Genomic DNA, 20,493 nt, shown 5'->3' on the forward strand with positions numbered 1-20,493 from the left:
TATATAGGTTCATTAACAACTCCTAAAAATAAATTTACAGCTTAATTCAGATTAACCAAATATTTAATATGATGTCTAAAATTTGGAAGTTTTAAACAAGATATGTAGTCACCAAGACGAAATCTAAGTAGAGCAACAGATGAGTTTGGGTGAAGTGGTTGGATTTGAAGGATAAGGGTACAGAACAGTAACACACACACTTTAGCCTTGGACTGCTTCTCATTCACTCCTGCTCCTTTTAATATTGCCTTTTGCTTTCTCCTCTTCTCTTTTCTAACCATCAAGTTTATACTCATTGTTTTTTGTTGAAATAGATAAAGAGGAATGAATGCTAGCTAAAATCTTCTTTATCATATTATTAACACACTTGTCATTAGAATACACCCTTCATTATTGGATAAAATACATGGGAGATTATTAAAATGAAAACTAGCAACTCCCCACAATACTAGGGAAATGGGCATTTCCATGCTGCGAGTTATACCTAAAGGCCACAGGGTCATATTTTTTAAGTATAAACATACACACACATTCTACAGGCTCATGTGTGCGCATCCACAAGCTCAAAAGAATACGAAGCACCTAAATATAAACTTAGGATGAACAAAGTAGGAAGCACTTTACAAGTCCAACCTTCTGCATCTTGGTCGAAATTTAAATCCCCTAAAACTGGTGAAACAAAACATACTAGTTAGTTTTTGTGGCATATAGGATTAAAAAATACCAAGCGCCTAGGTTGGACTGGAAAATAGACTTATTTTCATAATCTTGTAAGTTATAGCCAACAAACCATCAGCGGACAACTCCCAGGAAGACACAAACAAAATATGAGCTTTGTATGATTTTGTATTACGAACCGCGACAATCAAAACAACGGAGTATGAGGTCTGGAGCATGCAGCAGCAACCAAAATCATCAAGCATTTACTTAACGATCAGATAATAATGGGTTAATATTTTTCCATGTCTTCAGTACATATGCTCCAATAATGAAATTCAAAACTTAGGTAGGATGTCAAGGGGCCACGGCCATACTGCATCAACTGCCAGGATTTTGACAAAGTGAACTTCACAACATATTCTGCCATAGTTAGCCATATTAGCACTAAGTGATACGTTGTATTCACAGTGGCAGAATGTAGAATGGCAAATATTGAGAGGTTCTGGTTCTCTGCTCCAAGTTAGAGAATGTCTTCTTTCTTCTCTGGTCTTAAATTTTTCTACTTCATCTTATCATTTTTCAGAATATTCATACTTTTATTACTATTAGCCTTTTTAACATTCTGTTTTCCTTTATCACCACTATCAAGTACTTCTTTCTGAAAGAGCCTATTAAGCTTTGGATCTGCTGAACATCCATTTGAAACCATCTCCTCATAAAAATCCCTGGCCTTTACGAACCACCTACACGTTACTAGCCCTTCAACCATTATTCTGTAATGCACACAACTGGGCAGCACATCATATGTCTTCATTTCTGTCCAAAATTTTAATGCATTTACAGGTTGCTTCAACTTTAAGAATTTTGCCAGAATTATGACAAAGGAATCCTTATTAGGACCTAAACCAGAATCTTTCATCCTAGTCAGAAATTCCAATGTTCCTTGATAATCTGTTCCCTCAAAAAATGCATGGTAGGTCTCAGTGGTTGGACTAACATTCTCCTCTACCATTGTGTTAAATATTATCCTTGCCCCTGCTAGTTTTCCAGCTTCACAAAGAGGGAGTATCATGGAGTTGAAGGTGGCAGAACCTGGTTGCAAACCTTGTTCTTTCAACTTATCTATTGTCCTGAGAGCCTCCTTCAAGCAATTTTCATGAGTTAAAACATAAACTAATGAATTGTAAATCTCTATCCCAGGGATCCATCCCCTTTTCTTCATCTGATCATAGAGCCTAAGAGAGTCAAAAAGATTCCCTTCATTTGAAAAGCAGGAAATCATGTAGCTATATGAAGTAGCATTTGGTGTTATACAGTATTTCGACATTTCTCTCCAAACTCTTTTTGCTTCATATACATCCTTAGTTATGTTACACCATCCATTAAGAATAATGTTAAAGCTCTCAGTATTAAGTGGGAAGAGCTTCTTATTTACTAGCATAAACTCTTCAGCCTCTTCAACGTTTCCATATTTACTAAGAGCAGTCAAAAGTGCATGGAATGCTTCCTGATCAGGAGTCAATCTGAACTTGTCCATAAAGTTGAATGTTTGAATAGCCTTGGCCGAGTTGTTTGCTGATGCATATCTGATTGAAACAAAATACCACAAGTGAAAGGGGGTAATAAATTATCTGCTATCAACAGAGTTGACATGACACTAAAAGAATCGACAATATTTATGATCCACACAAGAAAACAGTCAAGGGTGACATGAATCAGAAAAAATCAACGAAAGTTACCTAAAGAAATCATTACAGTAGGCATTCTCATCAGCCATAAGCAAGTAAAATAATTCCAATCCAACAACCATGACAAAGAGAAGTGTAAGGTCATTTGCTACCATTGGATAAAGATGAATTTGCAAAACTAATGCCATCTAGAGTTATAATTTGGCGTTTGAATGTTGAAGTCAGCTTACCTATCAATCATAATAAGCATAGCCTGACGCGTGGAGAGAGAGGAACGATGCATATCTCGAATGATGCACCAAGCAGTGGAAAATTTTCCGTGAGTTGTCAAGACCCATATCATCAAGTTGCAGACTTTCTCATCATTACCATGGCAATTCCATTTGAAGGCAAGCAATGCAGGTTTCCATTCTTCCCTCAATGCCCAAATAGCGGAACATATCAAATCCCTATTTGCTTGGAAACCTGAGAGGTGGAGACCCTCTGCTTGCGGTGATGAATGGGCCACCTTTTTGAGCAATTCCAGGAACTTCGGTAGAGTTGGGTCATCCAAATTGAAGTTGAAGTTGAATGGCGCCTGAGGCTGAGAGTGTATTGAAACTGTTTGATGCAATGCCTGAGAGGAAAAAACATTACTACTTGCACTTCCAATCACATGCAAGTGCAACCCTCTTGAAACGTTAAAATAGTAGCAGCGTAGCTGTAGAGGTACGGCCATTAGGACTTCAATTCTCAAGTCTCAACCTTTACCTGCTGATTATCAGCTTCTTCGCACATCATTGCCTTCAAAATAATATTTTTAGTTGCAGTCTTTCGGCATTCAACTTACAAGTTTAGCTTATGTAATGGGTATTGCTACCCTCACATTCGATTGTGTTTGTCATAATAAAAAATTTATAGCGAGAGATTATGCCTTATTAATTAATATTATATTTATTATATTTGTTTTAATCTATGCGTGTTTTTTTATTTTTTAAGAATTTTATTGTAATATTATATTTGTAATGATTGAAAAAAAATAGATGAAAATCAAATTATATTTTAAATAAATAGTCATTTTCTTCTTTAAATATGTAATGATTTGTCGCCTTTTTTTTAAATTTAAATTTTTATAGTTTGTGCACATTTAAAGATGGATTTATCAACATTCTACACATTCAAAACGAAAATGATTATTTATCATTTTTTTATTTTGATTTTTCATTGATAAAAAAACTTACAAGTGACCATAAAAAATGATATGACATTTTATTTATCATATTTACACTTAACAAAAAATAATACTATAACGGTAGGCACTTTTAAATTCAAATTGAAAAATGCATTCTTATCATTTATTACTTCTCTTCAAAAATGAAAAATAAATAAATATATATATATATATATATATATATATATATATATATATATATATATATATATATATATATATATATATACACAAAGAGCAATAGAGCATGTTCGGTTTCTGCAAAGCTACCAAAATGGATTCAAAGTTTGAGCGCTAGTAATTTCAGGCAAAATAAGTTTGATCTCAAACTTGCTTGATCAGTGAGTTGTTGTGAATATTAGAATTTAATTTCTATGAATAAAAAAATTATTGCTTTTGACTCCTTAAGTAGAACTGTAGAAGCAATATTTTGTTGCTTTTACATTAAAAAAAAAAAACACTCATTCTTATGCTCATGGATTAAAATCCATGTTAAATAGATGATTAAGTGCCCGTTTATGAGGCCGTTTGTTTAAAATTAAAACGTACTTCTAAAAAAACTGTTTTTAAAAAAGTGATTTTCTTAGAAACAGATAAGATTTTATACTTGAAAAAAAACTATTTATTTTATTAAAAAAGTTTAAATAAACGGATCCTATATCTATCATACTATATTGGATGAAAGTATTCTAACTATCAATCAATGTTGTCTATAAATATAGACATTGTTGAATCAGAATATCATCTGAAATCACCTAAAAACTATACAAAATTGAATTGAAAGAATTGCTCTTTATATGAGCCACCTTTCCATTTGAATTTTATGATTGTATCCCAAACGAAAGGACACGATTGCTTAATCTTCTTCATGGTGGTGTACCTTCCTATAGGGGCATGAGTCTTCTGTACTTGAAGAACCACACAAATGCAGAAAATATGAAGACTCCACAAACTCCTGTTATTATAAGGACCCACTGGAAAGCAGAGGGGACATCAAATAATTCAATTTCAAAATTCATCCCAAATATTCCTGCTACCACTCCAAAGATGGCAACCACAAATGTTGCAGTTGTGAGTAAAAGCTCAAACTGAATAAGCTGATTTCGCACATTATCCTGTGAGAAAAATATTCGGTCAGCTGTTCTAAATTAAAATAATTCAGTCAGATAAACAAGTTCAATGAACAATCCATATCATCACATAATACAAATGAAGACATAGTGTGTAACTACCCTTGTTCTTTTAGAGCCCTATAAAATTCTAGATAATCAGTAACATTAAAGGGGAGTTTGTTTCACGGTACATATTTATATTCTCAAGAATCACATTCCCAAGAATTTTATGCCTAAGATATTATTCCCATGAACATGTTTGGTTGGCATTTAGCAATTTCAGAAAAATAAAATAAAATTTATTTAATTAAAAATTGAACAAATAAAAGTGGAAGAAGAAATGTGAAAGAATGAAGTGGAGATTGGCCGTTATTGCAAAAAGTAACTTCTATTCCCATAAGAATGTAAGATACCCACCTTTCACTATGGGAATAAGAAGTCATTGTCCCATACACCTATTACCATAAAGCAACAAAATTTGAAGTACTCCTACCTCTCCCCATTGTGAGGTGTTGTGCGAACATGTGCAATAAATTATTGCATGTATGATCAGACGTAAGAAACATGACAGATAATTAGGATAAATAAAATTGACATGAACCCTGGGGGAAAGAAAACGAACCAGTTGAATGTTGATGAAATCTTCTGTGTCATCAATGTATTCTTTCAACTGAAACAAAAAGCAGGAAACAGTGGTTGATAAACTGTTATGAAGCCAGAAAGGAAAGAGTTAGTGTAGATAACACTATGTTTACCGATGTCAACTTATTTAGAGTGCTATCAATGACAACAAAGTATGCTTCCAGCAACATCTCAAGCTCCTCTATACTTTCCGTAGTACTTTCAGAACTCCTCATGCTCTCATGTCGACTCCTAGCAATGCTGAAACACTTTTCAAGCTTCCGAGAATCAAGAGGTGATGAAACAGGAGAGACTGGAGCAGAAATGGATGCACCATCAACTGATTTATATCCAACCATAGACTGGTCTCCATAAAATGACAACTCCATTCGCCTTTTCTTCTCGGTAAGATACATTTCGGCCATATCTCCATCATCATCCATAAGCTGCTCTATTTCATCTCTAACCTGAATATATGCATTTGCAAAACAAATAGTAATAATAAGACTCAAAAAATATGGTAACTGACACTTGCAATCATAAAGAAAGAATAAAATATAAATGAGCATATCACCTTCTGAACCCTCCTGGTCAGGGCAACAAGTCTGCTCTTCAACCGACGAACACGTTCTAAATTTAGTGTACTGATCTTTGATGTCAGTTCATCCAACAACGGATAAGCCTCTATTTCTAACTCTGCTGCCTTTTGTAAATGGCCAGAACAGAATTGAGAATGTTACTAATTAATTTATCAAAACCATATGAACAAGAATATCAAAGAGAAATATTCAACAAAAGTGCATGGATCAGGAAATCTGTTTGGATATAATATGACAGAACTTTGATTTTTTTTTTTTAATCTTATACATTAGCATGCTATCTATCATTGGACTTATCATGCCACCATATCATAGTTTTTTTTTTCTATATCAATGAAGACCATGTGGATGTCATACTGTTTGTCTTCAATAATTTTTCCTCATACCTCTCAACAGTTATATAGCCTTTATGGTTGCTCCCTGACAAAATCGACTTGGTTCCCTAATATGTAAATCTCCATCTTTTCTACAGTCATTACAGAATTACTGTTTCCCACTCTTTGGCACAATCAACCTAACATTAACATGTAGAAACTCCCTAAGAGATGCAAAGATTCATATTTAATTCCTTACTTTGCCTCTCCTTATTTCTAACTTGTAAGTTCAAAACACCTAGGAAACTTTACCACCAAAAAATCACATAGACTACATGATTTGTCAATGCTACTAGTTGAAATTACTGCACAGCCAAGTGATCCTCTCATAGCTTTCTCTACAATAGGATGAAGAAAAAAGTGTTTACACTTGTAGTCACATAAAGGATTAACTGCAGTGGAGGAAGGGGATATTCATCCAATATAGGTATTAGAGGTACATATATTGGCTTTCTCTAAAAAAATTGCAACAGAAGATTCTCTAGACTTTGCATTCTGTTACCACAAAAGGCCATTTTGGCCTCAATCAGTAGACAGTAGGTACAGATCAAAACAACAATTACCAGCAAGTCCACTTGACCAGTTAAACTTAATACAATCATACTTCCCCCATATGGTACAGGTTAATATTTGCAGGAACTCAATGTTAGTATGTAGAATATTCTATAGAAATACAAGATCTATGTTCATAGCAACCATTTCTATTTTATAGTCTATAATAAATTACTAAAGAAAGAAATGAGGAATAATTTAAAATAAAAAATCAACATAAGTTAACCTTTGACTTAACTATCTACTTCTACTAACCTGGGAATCCAGAAATGTGCATGCCGCCTCCAGGGCAACTTCAAGAGCCCTGAACTCAAAAGGTAAATAATCAGGGGAAGAGTTACTAAATACATTTTCGAAATTCCTACTTCCTCTCCTTCGATTCATGTCAGAACTGTCTGATTGCCAAACCTCCCCTACCCCAGTTGTTGTCAACCGTCGCTGCAGTTCCATAACATAGTGCAATACATAACTATCAAGGGAATTCAAGAGAAGAACCTCATCTGCTGTAATGATACACCGTATCTGCTCTAGATTTACAACAATAGCTTTTTCCCTACCAAGGATTGTTGATGGGTAGACAAACAAAGGATCAAGTAGGCGAAGATCACGTGCAGGTAGATCACAACGTCGCATCATGGTAAACTTGTCTACCTCAATGGCCTGAGAGTTTCCAGATGTGTCAACACGAATCCATGACCGGAGACCTTGGCCTCGCTTCTTTAGCCCTAAAACATCCACCCCTTGGAAAGCTTGCCTTCCAGAGGCAGATGGTCGATTGGCAACCTCTCTTACGTTTAGAGCTGATGCAGGCTTTGGTGGTAGTAGCCTCTCCTTGAGATCTGCCATTGTGAAGGTTCCCTAATAGCTGAAAGCACATATGATATGAGGTAAGAGCATTAGCCACCTATTGATTTCAACAACATTATACAAACAAAATATCACGCATATGACAGACAGTATTGATCAATCTAGATGGATATCAATCTCTCAACATACTTGTGTCCCCAACAGATGAAGCATGCATCTAATATGAATCTCCCACTATATATTCAGTGGCATCATGGTCTGAAGAATGATAAAAGTCTCAGACAACTACAAGATATTGGGAGGACGAGGGTCATGTCCTTATTGACCCCTCTCACAATCACAAGTTTGCTTTGGCCACATCACAACTACTGCACAACGGTCTTTACTTACTAATCTCCAAGAAGCATTATATGCAGATGTAATCGATAATGTTATTAATACAAATACTATGCACTAGGCTACGATTATCAACTTCTTTAATCAAAAGTAAATATCCAGGTTTTGGAAAAATAAGGAGCCCAAGTAACTGATACTGCAGGAAAACATGCACATCAATATCATACAAATTATAGACCAAACAGGGCATCTATGCTAATATATTCCATCCGATAACACCCAAAAAAAAAAAACGTCTTTTTAAAGAACAGGACAAAATCTTCAAGCTCCAAAGCATAAGGGTATCTTAAAAAATTCATACCTCCGGGTGTTCTTCAACAGAAATCGAATAATAACCCGGGATTTGTAATAAATCCGAATAGGGTATCTTAAATTATGCGATACCACCGAAAGGGAGTGAATTTTTACCGAAGACACTGAAAACAGAGGAAGGGGGAAGATTAAAACCCTAGAATTAGAGAGAGATTAGCGCCGAATTATGAAGAAGAAAACTTCAGAGCGAAGTCCGTACTGTGGGTGTGGGGGTGGGGGTGTTAGTTTAGTTCATCTCATCGCGCGGAACAAGATAAAAAACCCAAACAACACAGCTAATCTCGTGATAATAATTAATAACCACTCAATTAATTTATTCTACTCAAATATGATTAGTTAACTGTATTTGTATCTATCAAGGTGAATAAATGTTAAATGTGAATCTCCACTGGGGAGAGAAATGGATCATATTATTTACTAGCGACTTTTGGCTCCACCTATTTAAGTTATAATTTAATCTGACTTATTTATTATTAATATTATATTTAAATTTTTTGAAAAACCTATTTAAATAAAAAAAATAGTTAGACTATAGCTTAAAAAAACCTATTAAACTTATCAGATTCATCTGTTTAATATATACATATATATATTAAAACTTAAAAAAAACATAAATTAATCTTTAAAAAAAAGTAATAAAATAAAATAAAATAATTTTTTACAAATGATTTTTATTTAACTTGCCTTGCCTTGATTCTTATTTATTTTTTTTTAGTATTTGACATTAAGACTAAATTATCAAACAGAATTTATAATATTTTACTTAGCTTGTTTATTTTATTTATAATATTTTGTTAAATATTTAAAGTGATCCAATTATAATTCTTATTTTGATAGCTGTGATTAGTGAATTTTATTTTCATAGTGCTTTAATTAATTTAACTTGTTTTTTTCACACAAATTAAAGAAAGTATGTGTTTTTTTTATATTAAATTTTAAAAAGTATTATAAAAATCCTCAAAATTATATTATATAGTTATTAGATTCCCTTTATATATAATATTTATTGTAAATTAGATTTTTTAATAGACTCATAACCTAAGGCAAACTTTTATTTAAGTTAGATCAAGCCTAAAAAAAACTTATAATAAAACTTCATATTTTTAATTCAGATCAAGATTATATCAGGTTAAATTATCCTTAATCTTAATGTGATATGTTTCCAACCTTACTCATGAGACTCTCGTATCCTACCAATTTAAGCTATAAACATTATTGGTGAACAGAAACTCTCTTTTTTTATTCTATTATTGGAATAATTAAACTCTTGAATTCTCAATATTAAGATTAATTTTTAAATTTTATGCATTATTAATGAAAAAAATTACAATATCAATTAATAAAAATAATCATTAATTTAATTTATAAAATAATTACTATAAAAATAACAGATTTATCATAGTTATTGTAATTAAATGATATTGGAAAAACAGAAAAATCTGTCTATAGGTAGCTATCATTTATGTACAAATGACTCGTCAGCCGTGCGTATGGATTTTTTAACTTAAATGAACGGAGACAGAGCAATTCTAAGCCAGAGTCTTTTTCTTACTAAAAAAATCAAACTAAGCCACGGCCTTTTTCTTTTTTCTTTTGACAGAGCTAAGCCAGTCTTGTACTCACCTTAACGAAAATGTATAATATATAGTTTTGTGTATAAAAATGTCTCTATGTCTTAGAATATGTTCAAATATGTTAATTTATAATAAGTTAGTTATTTATAATAAGTTAGTTATTGTTTATGATAACTGCTAAATAATTGTGAATTAATAATAGAGAATTGATCAAATTTTGACCTGAAATTAATTATTTAGTAGTTATTTATGATTAAAAGTTAGAAAATTAATTAAATTGAATTTTTGGTTGCATATACGAAAATTGAAGTTACATTAAACAAAAAGGCAACAGGAAGTGAAGAAAAAAAAGAAAGTCTGAAGCAGGCCCAGCCCAATACGCGCACGTCACGCGCTCAGCGTACAAAGCAGCACAGGCGTTAAGCGAGGCGTTAAGCTCGAAGATGCAGAATCCGTTATGCGCGAGCCACGCGCTAAGCGCACGATCCAACAGAAACACACGTTAAGCCTACAGCGCACCCTGAGCGCGCGATCTGAACGCGCTAAGCGCGAGGTGTTGCGCTAAGCGCGCTTACGAAGGCCCAAAGCCCACTTCAGCCGTTATAAATAAAGAGTCAGCCAAGGGAAACAACACACCTCGACTCAGAGCAATTCTCTCAGCATTCCAAGCCTGAGCTCTCATTTTTCTCTCTATATTCTTTGTTTTTATTTCCCATTATTTCTTGCACCCCCAGTTGTAAAGTCCTCAATGGCCATGAGCGGCTAATCCTCTAGTTAGGATCTGGCAGGCCTAAAAAGCTGACGATGTATGGTGTACTTCAAGAATTATCATGCAGAGAGGATTCATTCCAGGTTTTTATGTTCTAATTGTTTCCTTTTAATCTTGCATTTATTTCTTGAATGTCTTTTGGGTTTTATTCCCTCGGGAGAGGGTAATTCCTAATAAGGGTTTAAGAAGTAATGCATGCATCAGTTTTAGGGGTTATACGTTTGGGAAAGGGTAACACCTAATAGAACACCTTACGAAAAGAATCATCGGGTTAGCATTGCTAAGCATAAAATGATAACTCAATGCCCACGCATTTAGCAACATCTAGAATTTAACCTTAATGCATTTTAATTATTGAATATTTGCAAAGGCATTTGGGAGATAGGTAGTTAAAATAGGCTTGTCATCGTGAGGCATCAGGGGCAAGTAAAATTAATAGATGTGGGTAGAACTAATACAATTGCATTGGTAATGAATATCATAATTACATGCATCGTAGACCAATTGGGTTTGTCTGGTCTTGGCATTTCTATCAATTATCTTTCTAAACTATTTGATCTAATAGTAGCAATTTACTCTTGCGCCTATTCCTGTTTTTTTAATATTTACCTCTTACTTACAAATTGAAAAGTATTCAATAAAGTGCAATAAAATCCATGTGAAAACGATACTCAGACTTCCGAGGATTACTACTTAAAGCGATTTGGTACACTTGCCAAACACCTCAACAGTTTATCAATTTAATCTTTGAATAATTGAATGTTTTGATTTTGTTTCTTAAATTCTATTGATTTTATGTTAAATTTAATCTCCAAAATATAGTTAAATATTAAAAGAACTAATTTATTGTTTAACTTGTAGATTCTAAAATAGATAATATACGCAAACTTTCAAAAGTTAAATCAATATAAGTTGTCACTAGAGTTATAAGATTAATTTTACAGTTAAAGGAAGAAAGGAGGGGGAAGATCCTTTTGTGGTGCGAGGGTGTTGGTGGAGGAGTGCGGTGTTGGGTGGAGGTGTGGTGGTGCGAAGGTGTTGATGGAGGCGCGTGATGGTGCGACAAAGAAGGAAATCGAAGCATAGTGAGATGAGCTCACATAGAAGGAATCCATGGACAAGAATGAAATTGGAAGTCAAAACCCTAAATTGAAGAAGAAATTGGGAGCATTTGCAAGTGACTTGTGTTGTGGGATCATAATGAGTGACACATTGCTTAAGATTGATTTCCATGGAGATTGGGGGAAGCAAAGGGGTGTAGAGAAGGTGGTCATCCTATTCCATAATAGCTATTCTAAAATAGGTTTTTTGGATCATGTATACAGTTCCAAAATAACTATTTTAGAATATGAATTTTATATTTTGGAATAGTTATTCTTGAAGTTTATAGATAATATGGAAAACCTACTATGGAATAACTATTATGAAATATGATTTTGATATTTTGAAATAACTATTATGGAGTAAAATACTCTTTCTGATCATTCCGTAATAGGGGGTGCCTGGGTGAGGGGCATTTTTATCCATTAGAGTCTTTTTGGAGGTGCAGGAAGCGAAATAGGAGGTGCAGGAAGTAACATCCCAGCTCAACCCATTTAATGAGCGAATAATTAAATGCCTATAGCTCAGAAAGCCCAAGGTCTAATCCAAAGGTGTTTGGGTTCCTAATTGGCTAGCTTGTTTTTGTTAATGCTGCCTTAAATGGACTATTCTCTTTTGTTTTTTTATTTATTTAAAAAAAAAGCATTAACATGGAGACTAGCTGTAAGCTTGAAAATAGACTTAATCAGTAAGGGAGTTTCTATTTGCACTTCCCATTACTGCTAATACACTCCCTTTTGTAATTCCTTTCCCTAAGATACCCTACAAATTAATCTTCAGAGCACATGATTTTACACTCCCTTTTTTCAATATCTCCCAGCCTCTTCAACGGCACTCCCCTGCCATCAGCCTCTAACCACCACGCACTGAGAGAGATCAAGAGAGAGGTATTGGGTTGTTAATGGATAGGGGGAGGATGTTTATCACTCAACTTTATTATTTTCTTTCAACATCAGATAATCAAATTTTTGACTCATTGTTTTTTCTTTTTTTGTTTCTTACCAAATTTCAACCTCTTCCCTCTCTTTCACGATGCAATAGTTTGTTTTTCAAATTGTATGTTCATCTAGGCAGGTGATTAATTACCAGGATGTTGTGGGAAAAGATATTAGAGAGTTATGTGTCCCAATTTGATGGCTACATATTGCATTAGCACTGACTGGGCAATGGAATATAAAAGGCACAAAACCCTATTTTGGCTTTTCTAAAATAAAACACATTGATGAATACATGTTTCCATGATTTGAAGGCATGATGGTTTCCAGAAGTCATCTCACCCAACCAACCCGTGTTTACTAGCTTTTGAAAAGGGCTTGACATAGACAATAAATGATTGTGGGTGGGTGGGTGGCTCCAAAAAGATAGAGCAAAATTGAGATTTAGGTATCCAGATGTTATTATAAAAAAGAGTATAGAAGTGTGGAATGCATTGATTGGTGTAGGATCAACGATGGGACCGAATCCGAATAAACGGGTTGAAGTTGAACAGGAAAATCGGTGGACGGGTGAAGTGAAGATGCCTGCGGGTCAATTACTTGTTACTCTTAAATGACTTGAATGAGCAGAAGAGTGTGATTAGACGGCAACCACCTCAATAATTATAATTATATATAGTTGAGCCCAAGAGAAAAATCATCAAATCCCAACCCGATCGATCTTAATTTGCGCTTCCCATTTTCTTCTTCCTTTCCCCCAAAAGTTAATTAAACATTAATTCCCGTCCGTTACTGTAATAGTTACGATATTAATCTAATTTTGGTGGGGTGAGAGATGTTGATCAATGTGAAGCAATCCACCATGGTTCGGCCGGCGGAGGAGACGCCGCGGAGGGCGTTGTGGAACTCCAACGTGGATTTGGTGGTGCCGAACTTCCACACGCCGAGCGTGTATTTCTACAGGCCAAACGGGGTCTCCAATTTCTTCGACGCCAAGGTGATGAAGGAGGCTCTGAGCAAGGTCTTGGTCCCTTTCTACCCAATGGCCGCACGCCTCCGCCGGGACGACGACGGGCGCGTGGAGATATACTGCGACGCTCAGGGCGTGCTCTTCGTGGAGGCTGAGACCACTGCCGCCATCGAGGACTTCGGCGACTTCTCTCCCACCCTGGAGCTCCGGCAGCTCATCCCCTCCGTGGATTATTCTGCCGGTATCCACTCCTATCCGCTGTTGGTGCTACAGGTCCCTCCCTTTTCTTTTCCTTTTTCTGTTACTTCATTTTTATTCTTGAGTTTTTGCCTTTTCTCTACTACCTCTCTCTCTCTCTCGTTTTTATTTAAATCCTGCTACTAATAGTATCATGCTAATTTTGATTTACCCAAAATCATTTTTATTATTTTATTTTTTAGTTAACATTAAATGTTTTCGACAATAATAGAATATGAATTATTTTGCCCAAATGTTGAATTTAGGACCCTAAGTTAAGGGGATGGGGTCCATGCATGGGATAATCTATTAGTACTTATTATTATAAAAAGAATGGGGTAAGAGTTTAAATATAAAAAATTAGAAGAAGCAAACGATACATATTCAATATATTTATTTGTAAATGAGGAAGTGCATTTTATTTTTGCTGAATAATGAGGGAGTGCATTTGCACCCATGTTTTTTTTATCGGAATTGCACCCATGGTTATAATGTCTTTATATTTTATCAAAATTATTAAAATTTCGAAATAAGTAGAATTTGTTTGTTTGCATTTTCATCAATGAATTGAACTTATTGACTTTGTACCGAATATGTAAAATTGTAAACACGCTGCGGGATTGCCGAATACGCCCTCATAGGCTAACAGATACTATTGTAAATTATATACAAAATTTATTATATCAATTTATTAAGAGTTTTATGACATAGTAAACATATTTTATGATTAAAATGTTAAAACTTCTCTACTACAATTACATTATGTAGCAAAAGGATGGAAAGAAACAATTGAGACATGATTGGAGGTTAAGTTATAATATATCGAGTTATGCTTCTCTCTTGTATAATATAATAATATATATAATTCTATATAATAATCTATCCTTATCCTTATCCTTATTAAAGCACAAAAGTATTTGTTGGTAATGGTGGGTCCAGCACGAGACATCCCCGCCCTGGAGAGCATATGTACATACAGTTAGACTGTGTTTGGATGTGTAAAGAGAAATAAAAAATCGAACATGGAAATAAGGTGGTGAAATTTGCTATATGAGAGTAAAGTTACAAGTGTTGAGTCCATATTTTAAAATTCCAACTTTCTGTTTTTAGTAAAATTGATTCTTGATGCAATTTTTTTTTTAGAAAAAAATTGGTTTTTTAGGTTCAAAAATTCAATTTTCTAGACTAAAAAAATCATTTTTAACACAAAAATATTATTTTTCAATTATTTCTGTTAAATCAGACAACACAATATTTCATTTTATTTCTCTTTTTTAAAATTATTTTTCTTTATTTCCATCTATTTTTTTTTTTCTAAATCAAAGACATTCTTGCATACTTACTGTTGGGAAACAGGTGAGAACCCATTCTCTTTCTCTTATCCATACATATTCTCTTTCTTTTATCCCCTAGTAAAAGAAAATTTTATAAGCATTTAATATATTAGCATTTTAAAAAATATCTCAACTTCATTACATTTTTTATTTTAAAATCTTTATAAACTTAAAACTATTTCCTGTTATTTTTGGATGAAAGTACGATGTTGAATAACTACCCTCATAACTAATTTGGTGGTAACTACATAGTACATACTATATCGGTATCGTACATCGTATGGATATTTTTAAATTCAAGGCATGATTAAATAAAATAAATTTTTAAATAAATATTAAAGAAAAATATTTAAATTATACAAGATATTTAATTAAGCAAAAATGTATAAATTTAAAATTGAAAAGAAAACTTTGAAAATTATGGTATTCTCTAAAGAAAAGTAAACTTCAAAAAATTAAATCACTCTTAATAAATGAATATTATAATTTAATGAATAGGACTGGACATGAAAAAAAGATGCCGGGCATGAGTTTTTATTTATTTTTATTGTATAGTTTGTTAAAATAGTATATTCAACTATAAATTCATGATTTTTTTAAAAGTTAAAATAAAACTATTAATTGATAGCGTTCTAACCACTCATCTATGTTTGGATATTAGTTGTAGAACTTTTACATTTTTTGTTGAGAAAGTTGTTCGTAGCTGAACAGCCACCTTCATTGTTTCACCTAAACTACCCAAATTCTTCATCCTTAACGCTAGCACAATTTTAGAGGTTTCCCTCACAAGTCATGAAAATAATATATACAGATAATCCTAAAATAAATCATAAAAAATAAAAAAAAATACAAATTTAAATAATTTTTAAGAAAAGAATCATATGCTATTTTCTTAAAACAGAAAACAGGCTAAGAGCTAAAACAAATTTTAATTTAAGAAAGGCGTAGCATCAATTAAGGTTAGGTCTACCAGAAAGGTTTGTTTTCCTTGTGATAAATTAATGTTCAAATGTGATAAATTAGTTGCCGTTTCTCTTGATGAAATTGCCATGATGTTGATGTTGGACACGATTCACGAATTCGTGGAAAATATATAAGATTGATTAAACTGCTGATGTAGGCCGAAGCTTTGAATTTCCTTGAAGCATTTAATGACAAGGGCAACAGTACACCTTATATGCATTAGAATTTCACACATCTGGGAGTATTTAAGAGGGAGCAGTAGCTCCATTGACTTAGGTGAAAAAGTTTTTTTTTTTTGTTTCTTGTTAACCTTAGGTACTGGTTAAGAAATTAGTTTGCAAACTTTCAATTAATATTATAAACTTTTAATTGGGTTATTTGCTAGCATTTATTGCTACCTGAGCCTGACCTTAATTAGTATTAAGTCAAGAATTAATCTTAGGTGGTACTTGTCATATTTTAAGAAATGATCTTTGATCAAAACTTGTGTACAGGTAACATATTTCAAATGTGGAGGGGTCTCATTAGGTGTTGGTATGCAACACCATGTAGCAGACGGAGCATCTGGTCTTCACTTTATCAATGCATGGTCAGATGTTGCTCGTGGCTTGGATATTTCCCTCCCCCCATTCATTGACAGGACACTACTCCGTGCCCGGGATCCACCTCTTCCTGTTTTTGATCACATTGAATACAAGCCCCCACCAGCCACTAAGAAGACTACTCCCCTGCAACCCTCAAAACCATTAGGCTCTGACAGTACTGCTGTTGCCGTCTCTACTTTCAAATTGACCCGTGACCAACTGAGCACCCTCAAGGGTAAGTCCAGAGAAGATGGCAACACAATCAGCTACAGCTCTTATGAGATGTTGGCTGGCCATGTATGGAGAAGTGTCTGTAAGGCAAGAGCACTTCCTGATGACCAAGAAACCAAATTGTACATTGCAACCGATGGACGGGCGAGGCTGCAACCTCCCCTCCCCCATGGTTACTTTGGCAATGTCATCTTCACCACCACTCGCATAGCAGTGGCTGGTGATCTCATGTCAAAACCAACATGGTATGCTGCTAGCAGAATCCACGACGCATTAATACGAATGGACAATGAATATTTGAGATCGGCTCTTGACTATCTAGAGCTGCAGCCTGATCTAAAATCCCTTGTTCGTGGAGCACATACTTTTAGATGTCCAAATCTTGGTATCACTAGCTGGGCAAGGCTTCCAATCCATGATGCTGACTTTGGTTGGGGAAGACCCATTTTCATGGGACCTGGTGGGATTGCATACGAGGGGCTATCTTTCATAATCCCAAGCTCAACAAATGATGGGAGCCTGTCGTTGGCAATTGCTCTGCCGCCTGAGCAAATGAAAGTGTTTCAGGAATTGTTTTATGATGACATTTGAAGTGTTTTTTCATTTCTCAGTTTTTTTTAAAGTATTTTTTCACGAACCCTATAAATATCTCCGGTTACACAATATTGATGATAGTCTATGCCTTGGCAAAGCGTGATAATCAGTAAGCACAAATGAACTTTGAATCAAGTGTATCATCGACTTGATGTCACATTTGTGGACAAGATTTGTGAGTCAGTGCAAGCCGTCTCCCCTTCACCATCCCAGGATATTTGATTGCATTTCTGAATGCTTGGTGTCTTTTTTTCTCTATATAGTCATGAGTAATGAAGAACGGTATTAATTATGGAGTTTGAAGCCCCCATATATAGGTTCAACTTTCATTGTTATAGCGTCCAGATACTCTTCAGCGTCTTCCTTAATTTCGCATGATTGCTTTTCTTCAACATTTCATTTTGGCAATAGTAATTTGCATTACAAAGTTTGCGGGGGATAGATCTTGGAGCTGATAAAGCAGTTTAACTTATCAACGATTTGCGTCTGTAATTGTGTGGTGGAAACATTTGATTGGCATAATTTTAAACATACATTAATATTGCAAGTTCATACAAAAGTCCTGATAAGGGGATTAAGCAAAAATGTACTATTACAAAAATATTATCATAGAGTGAATAGGTAAGGATGGTTATACATCAGAATCTTAGTCATTAGAGCAAGTAGAAGGGAAGGAGTAGGATTGAAGCGAGGGCTAAAGATAGAGTTGAGATGCATGGTAAAAATGACGTGGCAGAGTTGTGGCTGGGGCGGTGATTAACATCTTGTCCCCCATATGCTCCTTGTCCTCTCCGTGTTCTTGAGCCATAAGATAGATCGTGCTTGTCCTCAGTTATGATTCCATACTTGTCTGCAGTTGGAAATTCAAATAATTTTATAATATGTTGAGGAGGATATCTACAATTAAAACTAAACAACTCTTACCCACGGGATGCACAATGTTGGTCTTGGAGTTGGAGGGGTTTGCATTTGCAAGTGTCTGTTCTGAACTTGAAATGGCTTGAATACATGAAACAAAGAGGAACCATGTAAGAAATCTTATCGCCATCTTGTCTACGGAATATATTTTGGATTCTTTAACGAGTTTCAAAGAAAGAACATGCAGACGCTTGCTTTACTTCATTGTAAAAGAAAACAAGAGAAACATGACACATGAGCAATGGCTGCCAAACCCGATTCCTTTATACATGTTTTGTTTAACTGTACAATGTGGATAATGAGTTTTAAACTTCAAATTTTACCTAGATTTTCTGCCTCTACGTAGATTCTAATGAGATGTTCTTGCACATGTTTATGGATTAACGGGAAAAATAATAAAAAAGTAAAAGTAAAACAATATAAGAGTTAATTTATGCAGATATCGAGTAATAAATTAAGGTCACAATAGTTTTATTAAATTAAAAGCAATGTGTGTAATGGGATTGCTTCGAGGAGAAGCAGAGTGCTCCAGAGCTCTCTACTTTGCATCAGATGCCTGCCTGAAAAGCTTCCGTCAACAGAACACCAAAATAATAAGTGGAGAGCACATGAGATGACAACGTATTTCACTTGCACTTTTCTGAGTCATAAAATTGTTGGAATAATTTCAGCAAGTAAATATTCTCCAAACATTACAGCCCCCCCCCTTTTTTTTAATAGTGAAATAAACATCAAACTTAAGATCTTCTTCGTAACCGCGCAGAAGTTAGAAAAACTAAAAAGGAAGGATGTAAACAATGATTGATTTATTCTGGCAAGTCCGGGATGCTATAGTTATAGCCCTAGTAAACAGAATATGCCACTTTTATTTCTTTTTACTTGCTAACAACATGTGGCCAGCATTATCAACTTAGTCCTTCAACGTAATTAAATTAAAAATTGTCCCTGGTAAGCATTTTAGCACACGCCCATTGCCCAAGGTATATTTATGAAATCAGCAAAGCCCATGTTGAAATCTTTTATGAATTTTTGGTGTTTTATTTGGTTTATGGTACGTGTGTTGCAAGATTATAATGGAAACTGTGGATATTTTGATTGGGTTAATTAAGGAACTTGACATACTAAGAAGAAAAAGAATATGATGATGAAAGTTATGCACAGAAACTTGAAAGCTTTAGACTGAGTTTTGATAATTTGGTTTTAATTATTAGCCTCACACTTGATTGTGATGACAAGCTGTATTCTGTGTGTTTTGTCTTGTTAGTCTCCTAGACTCTTTGATTGGCCAAGTTGGTAAACATAAAATGACTTTGAAGAGCTGTTTCTGCTTTTGTGTTCGTACTGCAGAATTGCAAGCCACTGTTCCTCATTACCCATTGCCAGAAGCAATGCCCTTTATGTGTTCGACGAAAAGCCCAACCAACTCTTCCACCCACACTTAAAGTTATACAGTATATGTTAATAAACATATTATTACTAGTGTTCAAGTCTGTGTTATTTTTATTTTCCTTGAAACCAACCCTTTGTTGCCAACAAGACAATCATAACTCCTTCCACCTTCATACCAACAGACCTCACAGGCTTGTACACACTACAGTATACTTTTTATGGCTTTTCCCCCTGAAAACATCACACCACAATTCTGACCGAATATCCATCAAGAATCCCGTTTTCTACATAGGTTCCTATAATATCCCCACCTTTCTCCTCTTATGTACAGGACACTAAGACATGCCCTTGGGTTCAGAGACCAACTCGATCCCTGTGTCTTGTTCCATTGTCATGAATAAAACTTGACCATCTCCGCAATTACAATTTTATTATAATCGATTATATAGGCTTAAAACTATGCTTTGTTAAAAAGGTGAGTTATCTAATAATTAGTTACGCGGTAAATTAATCACTTACTTTGTTTATAATTCAAACCTAGAATGTTTGTTGAATAATTTAAT

At 34.3% G+C, this 20,493-nt stretch overlaps 4 protein-coding genes across 4 annotated transcripts; 1 reads left to right on the forward strand and 3 right to left on the reverse strand.

Moving 5' to 3' along the window:
* Window positions 1–446: 446 nt before the first annotated feature.
* On the reverse strand, window positions 447–3,240 carry LOC100815237 (pentatricopeptide repeat-containing protein At1g80880, mitochondrial). The gene is made up of 2 exons (XM_003542090.5): window positions 2,579–3,240; window positions 447–2,246 (listed from the first exon to the last, which is right to left on the reverse strand). Exons 1-2 carry the CDS (start codon window positions 3,064–3,066, stop codon window positions 1,220–1,222), a joined length of 1,515 nt encoding a protein of 504 aa, XP_003542138.1. The 5' UTR covers window positions 3,067–3,240; the 3' UTR covers window positions 447–1,219.
* Window positions 3,241–4,248: 1,008 nt separating this feature from the next.
* On the reverse strand, window positions 4,249–8,646 carry LOC100801387 (magnesium transporter MRS2-1). The gene is made up of 6 exons (XM_003543660.5): window positions 8,321–8,646; window positions 7,072–7,681; window positions 5,866–5,994; window positions 5,426–5,758; window positions 5,293–5,340; window positions 4,249–4,673 (listed from the first exon to the last, which is right to left on the reverse strand). Exons 2-6 carry the CDS (start codon window positions 7,660–7,662, stop codon window positions 4,443–4,445), a joined length of 1,332 nt encoding a protein of 443 aa, XP_003543708.1. The 5' UTR covers window positions 7,663–7,681; window positions 8,321–8,646; the 3' UTR covers window positions 4,249–4,442.
* A 3,934-nt stretch (window positions 8,647–12,580) lies between these two features.
* Window positions 12,581–17,692, forward strand: LOC100801923 (shikimate O-hydroxycinnamoyltransferase). The gene is made up of 2 exons (XM_003543661.5): window positions 12,581–13,953; window positions 16,709–17,692. Exons 1-2 carry the CDS (start codon window positions 13,546–13,548, stop codon window positions 17,618–17,620), a joined length of 1,320 nt encoding a protein of 439 aa, XP_003543709.1. The 5' UTR covers window positions 12,581–13,545; the 3' UTR covers window positions 17,621–17,692.
* Window positions 17,693–18,145: 453 nt separating this feature from the next.
* LOC112998795 (uncharacterized) lies at window positions 18,146–18,891 on the reverse strand. The gene is made up of 2 exons (XM_026125226.2): window positions 18,548–18,891; window positions 18,146–18,473 (listed from the first exon to the last, which is right to left on the reverse strand). The coding sequence occupies exons 1-2, from the start codon at window positions 18,669–18,671 to the stop codon at window positions 18,277–18,279; spliced, it is 321 nt and encodes a 106-aa protein (XP_025981011.1). The 5' UTR covers window positions 18,672–18,891; the 3' UTR covers window positions 18,146–18,276.
* Between the last annotated feature and the right edge of the window lie 1,602 nt (window positions 18,892–20,493).

Source organism: Glycine max, chromosome 13, assembly GCF_000004515.6.
Source record: "Glycine max cultivar Williams 82 chromosome 13, Glycine_max_v4.0, whole genome shotgun sequence".
Classification (NCBI taxonomy): Eukaryota; Viridiplantae; Streptophyta; class Magnoliopsida; order Fabales; family Fabaceae; genus Glycine; species Glycine max.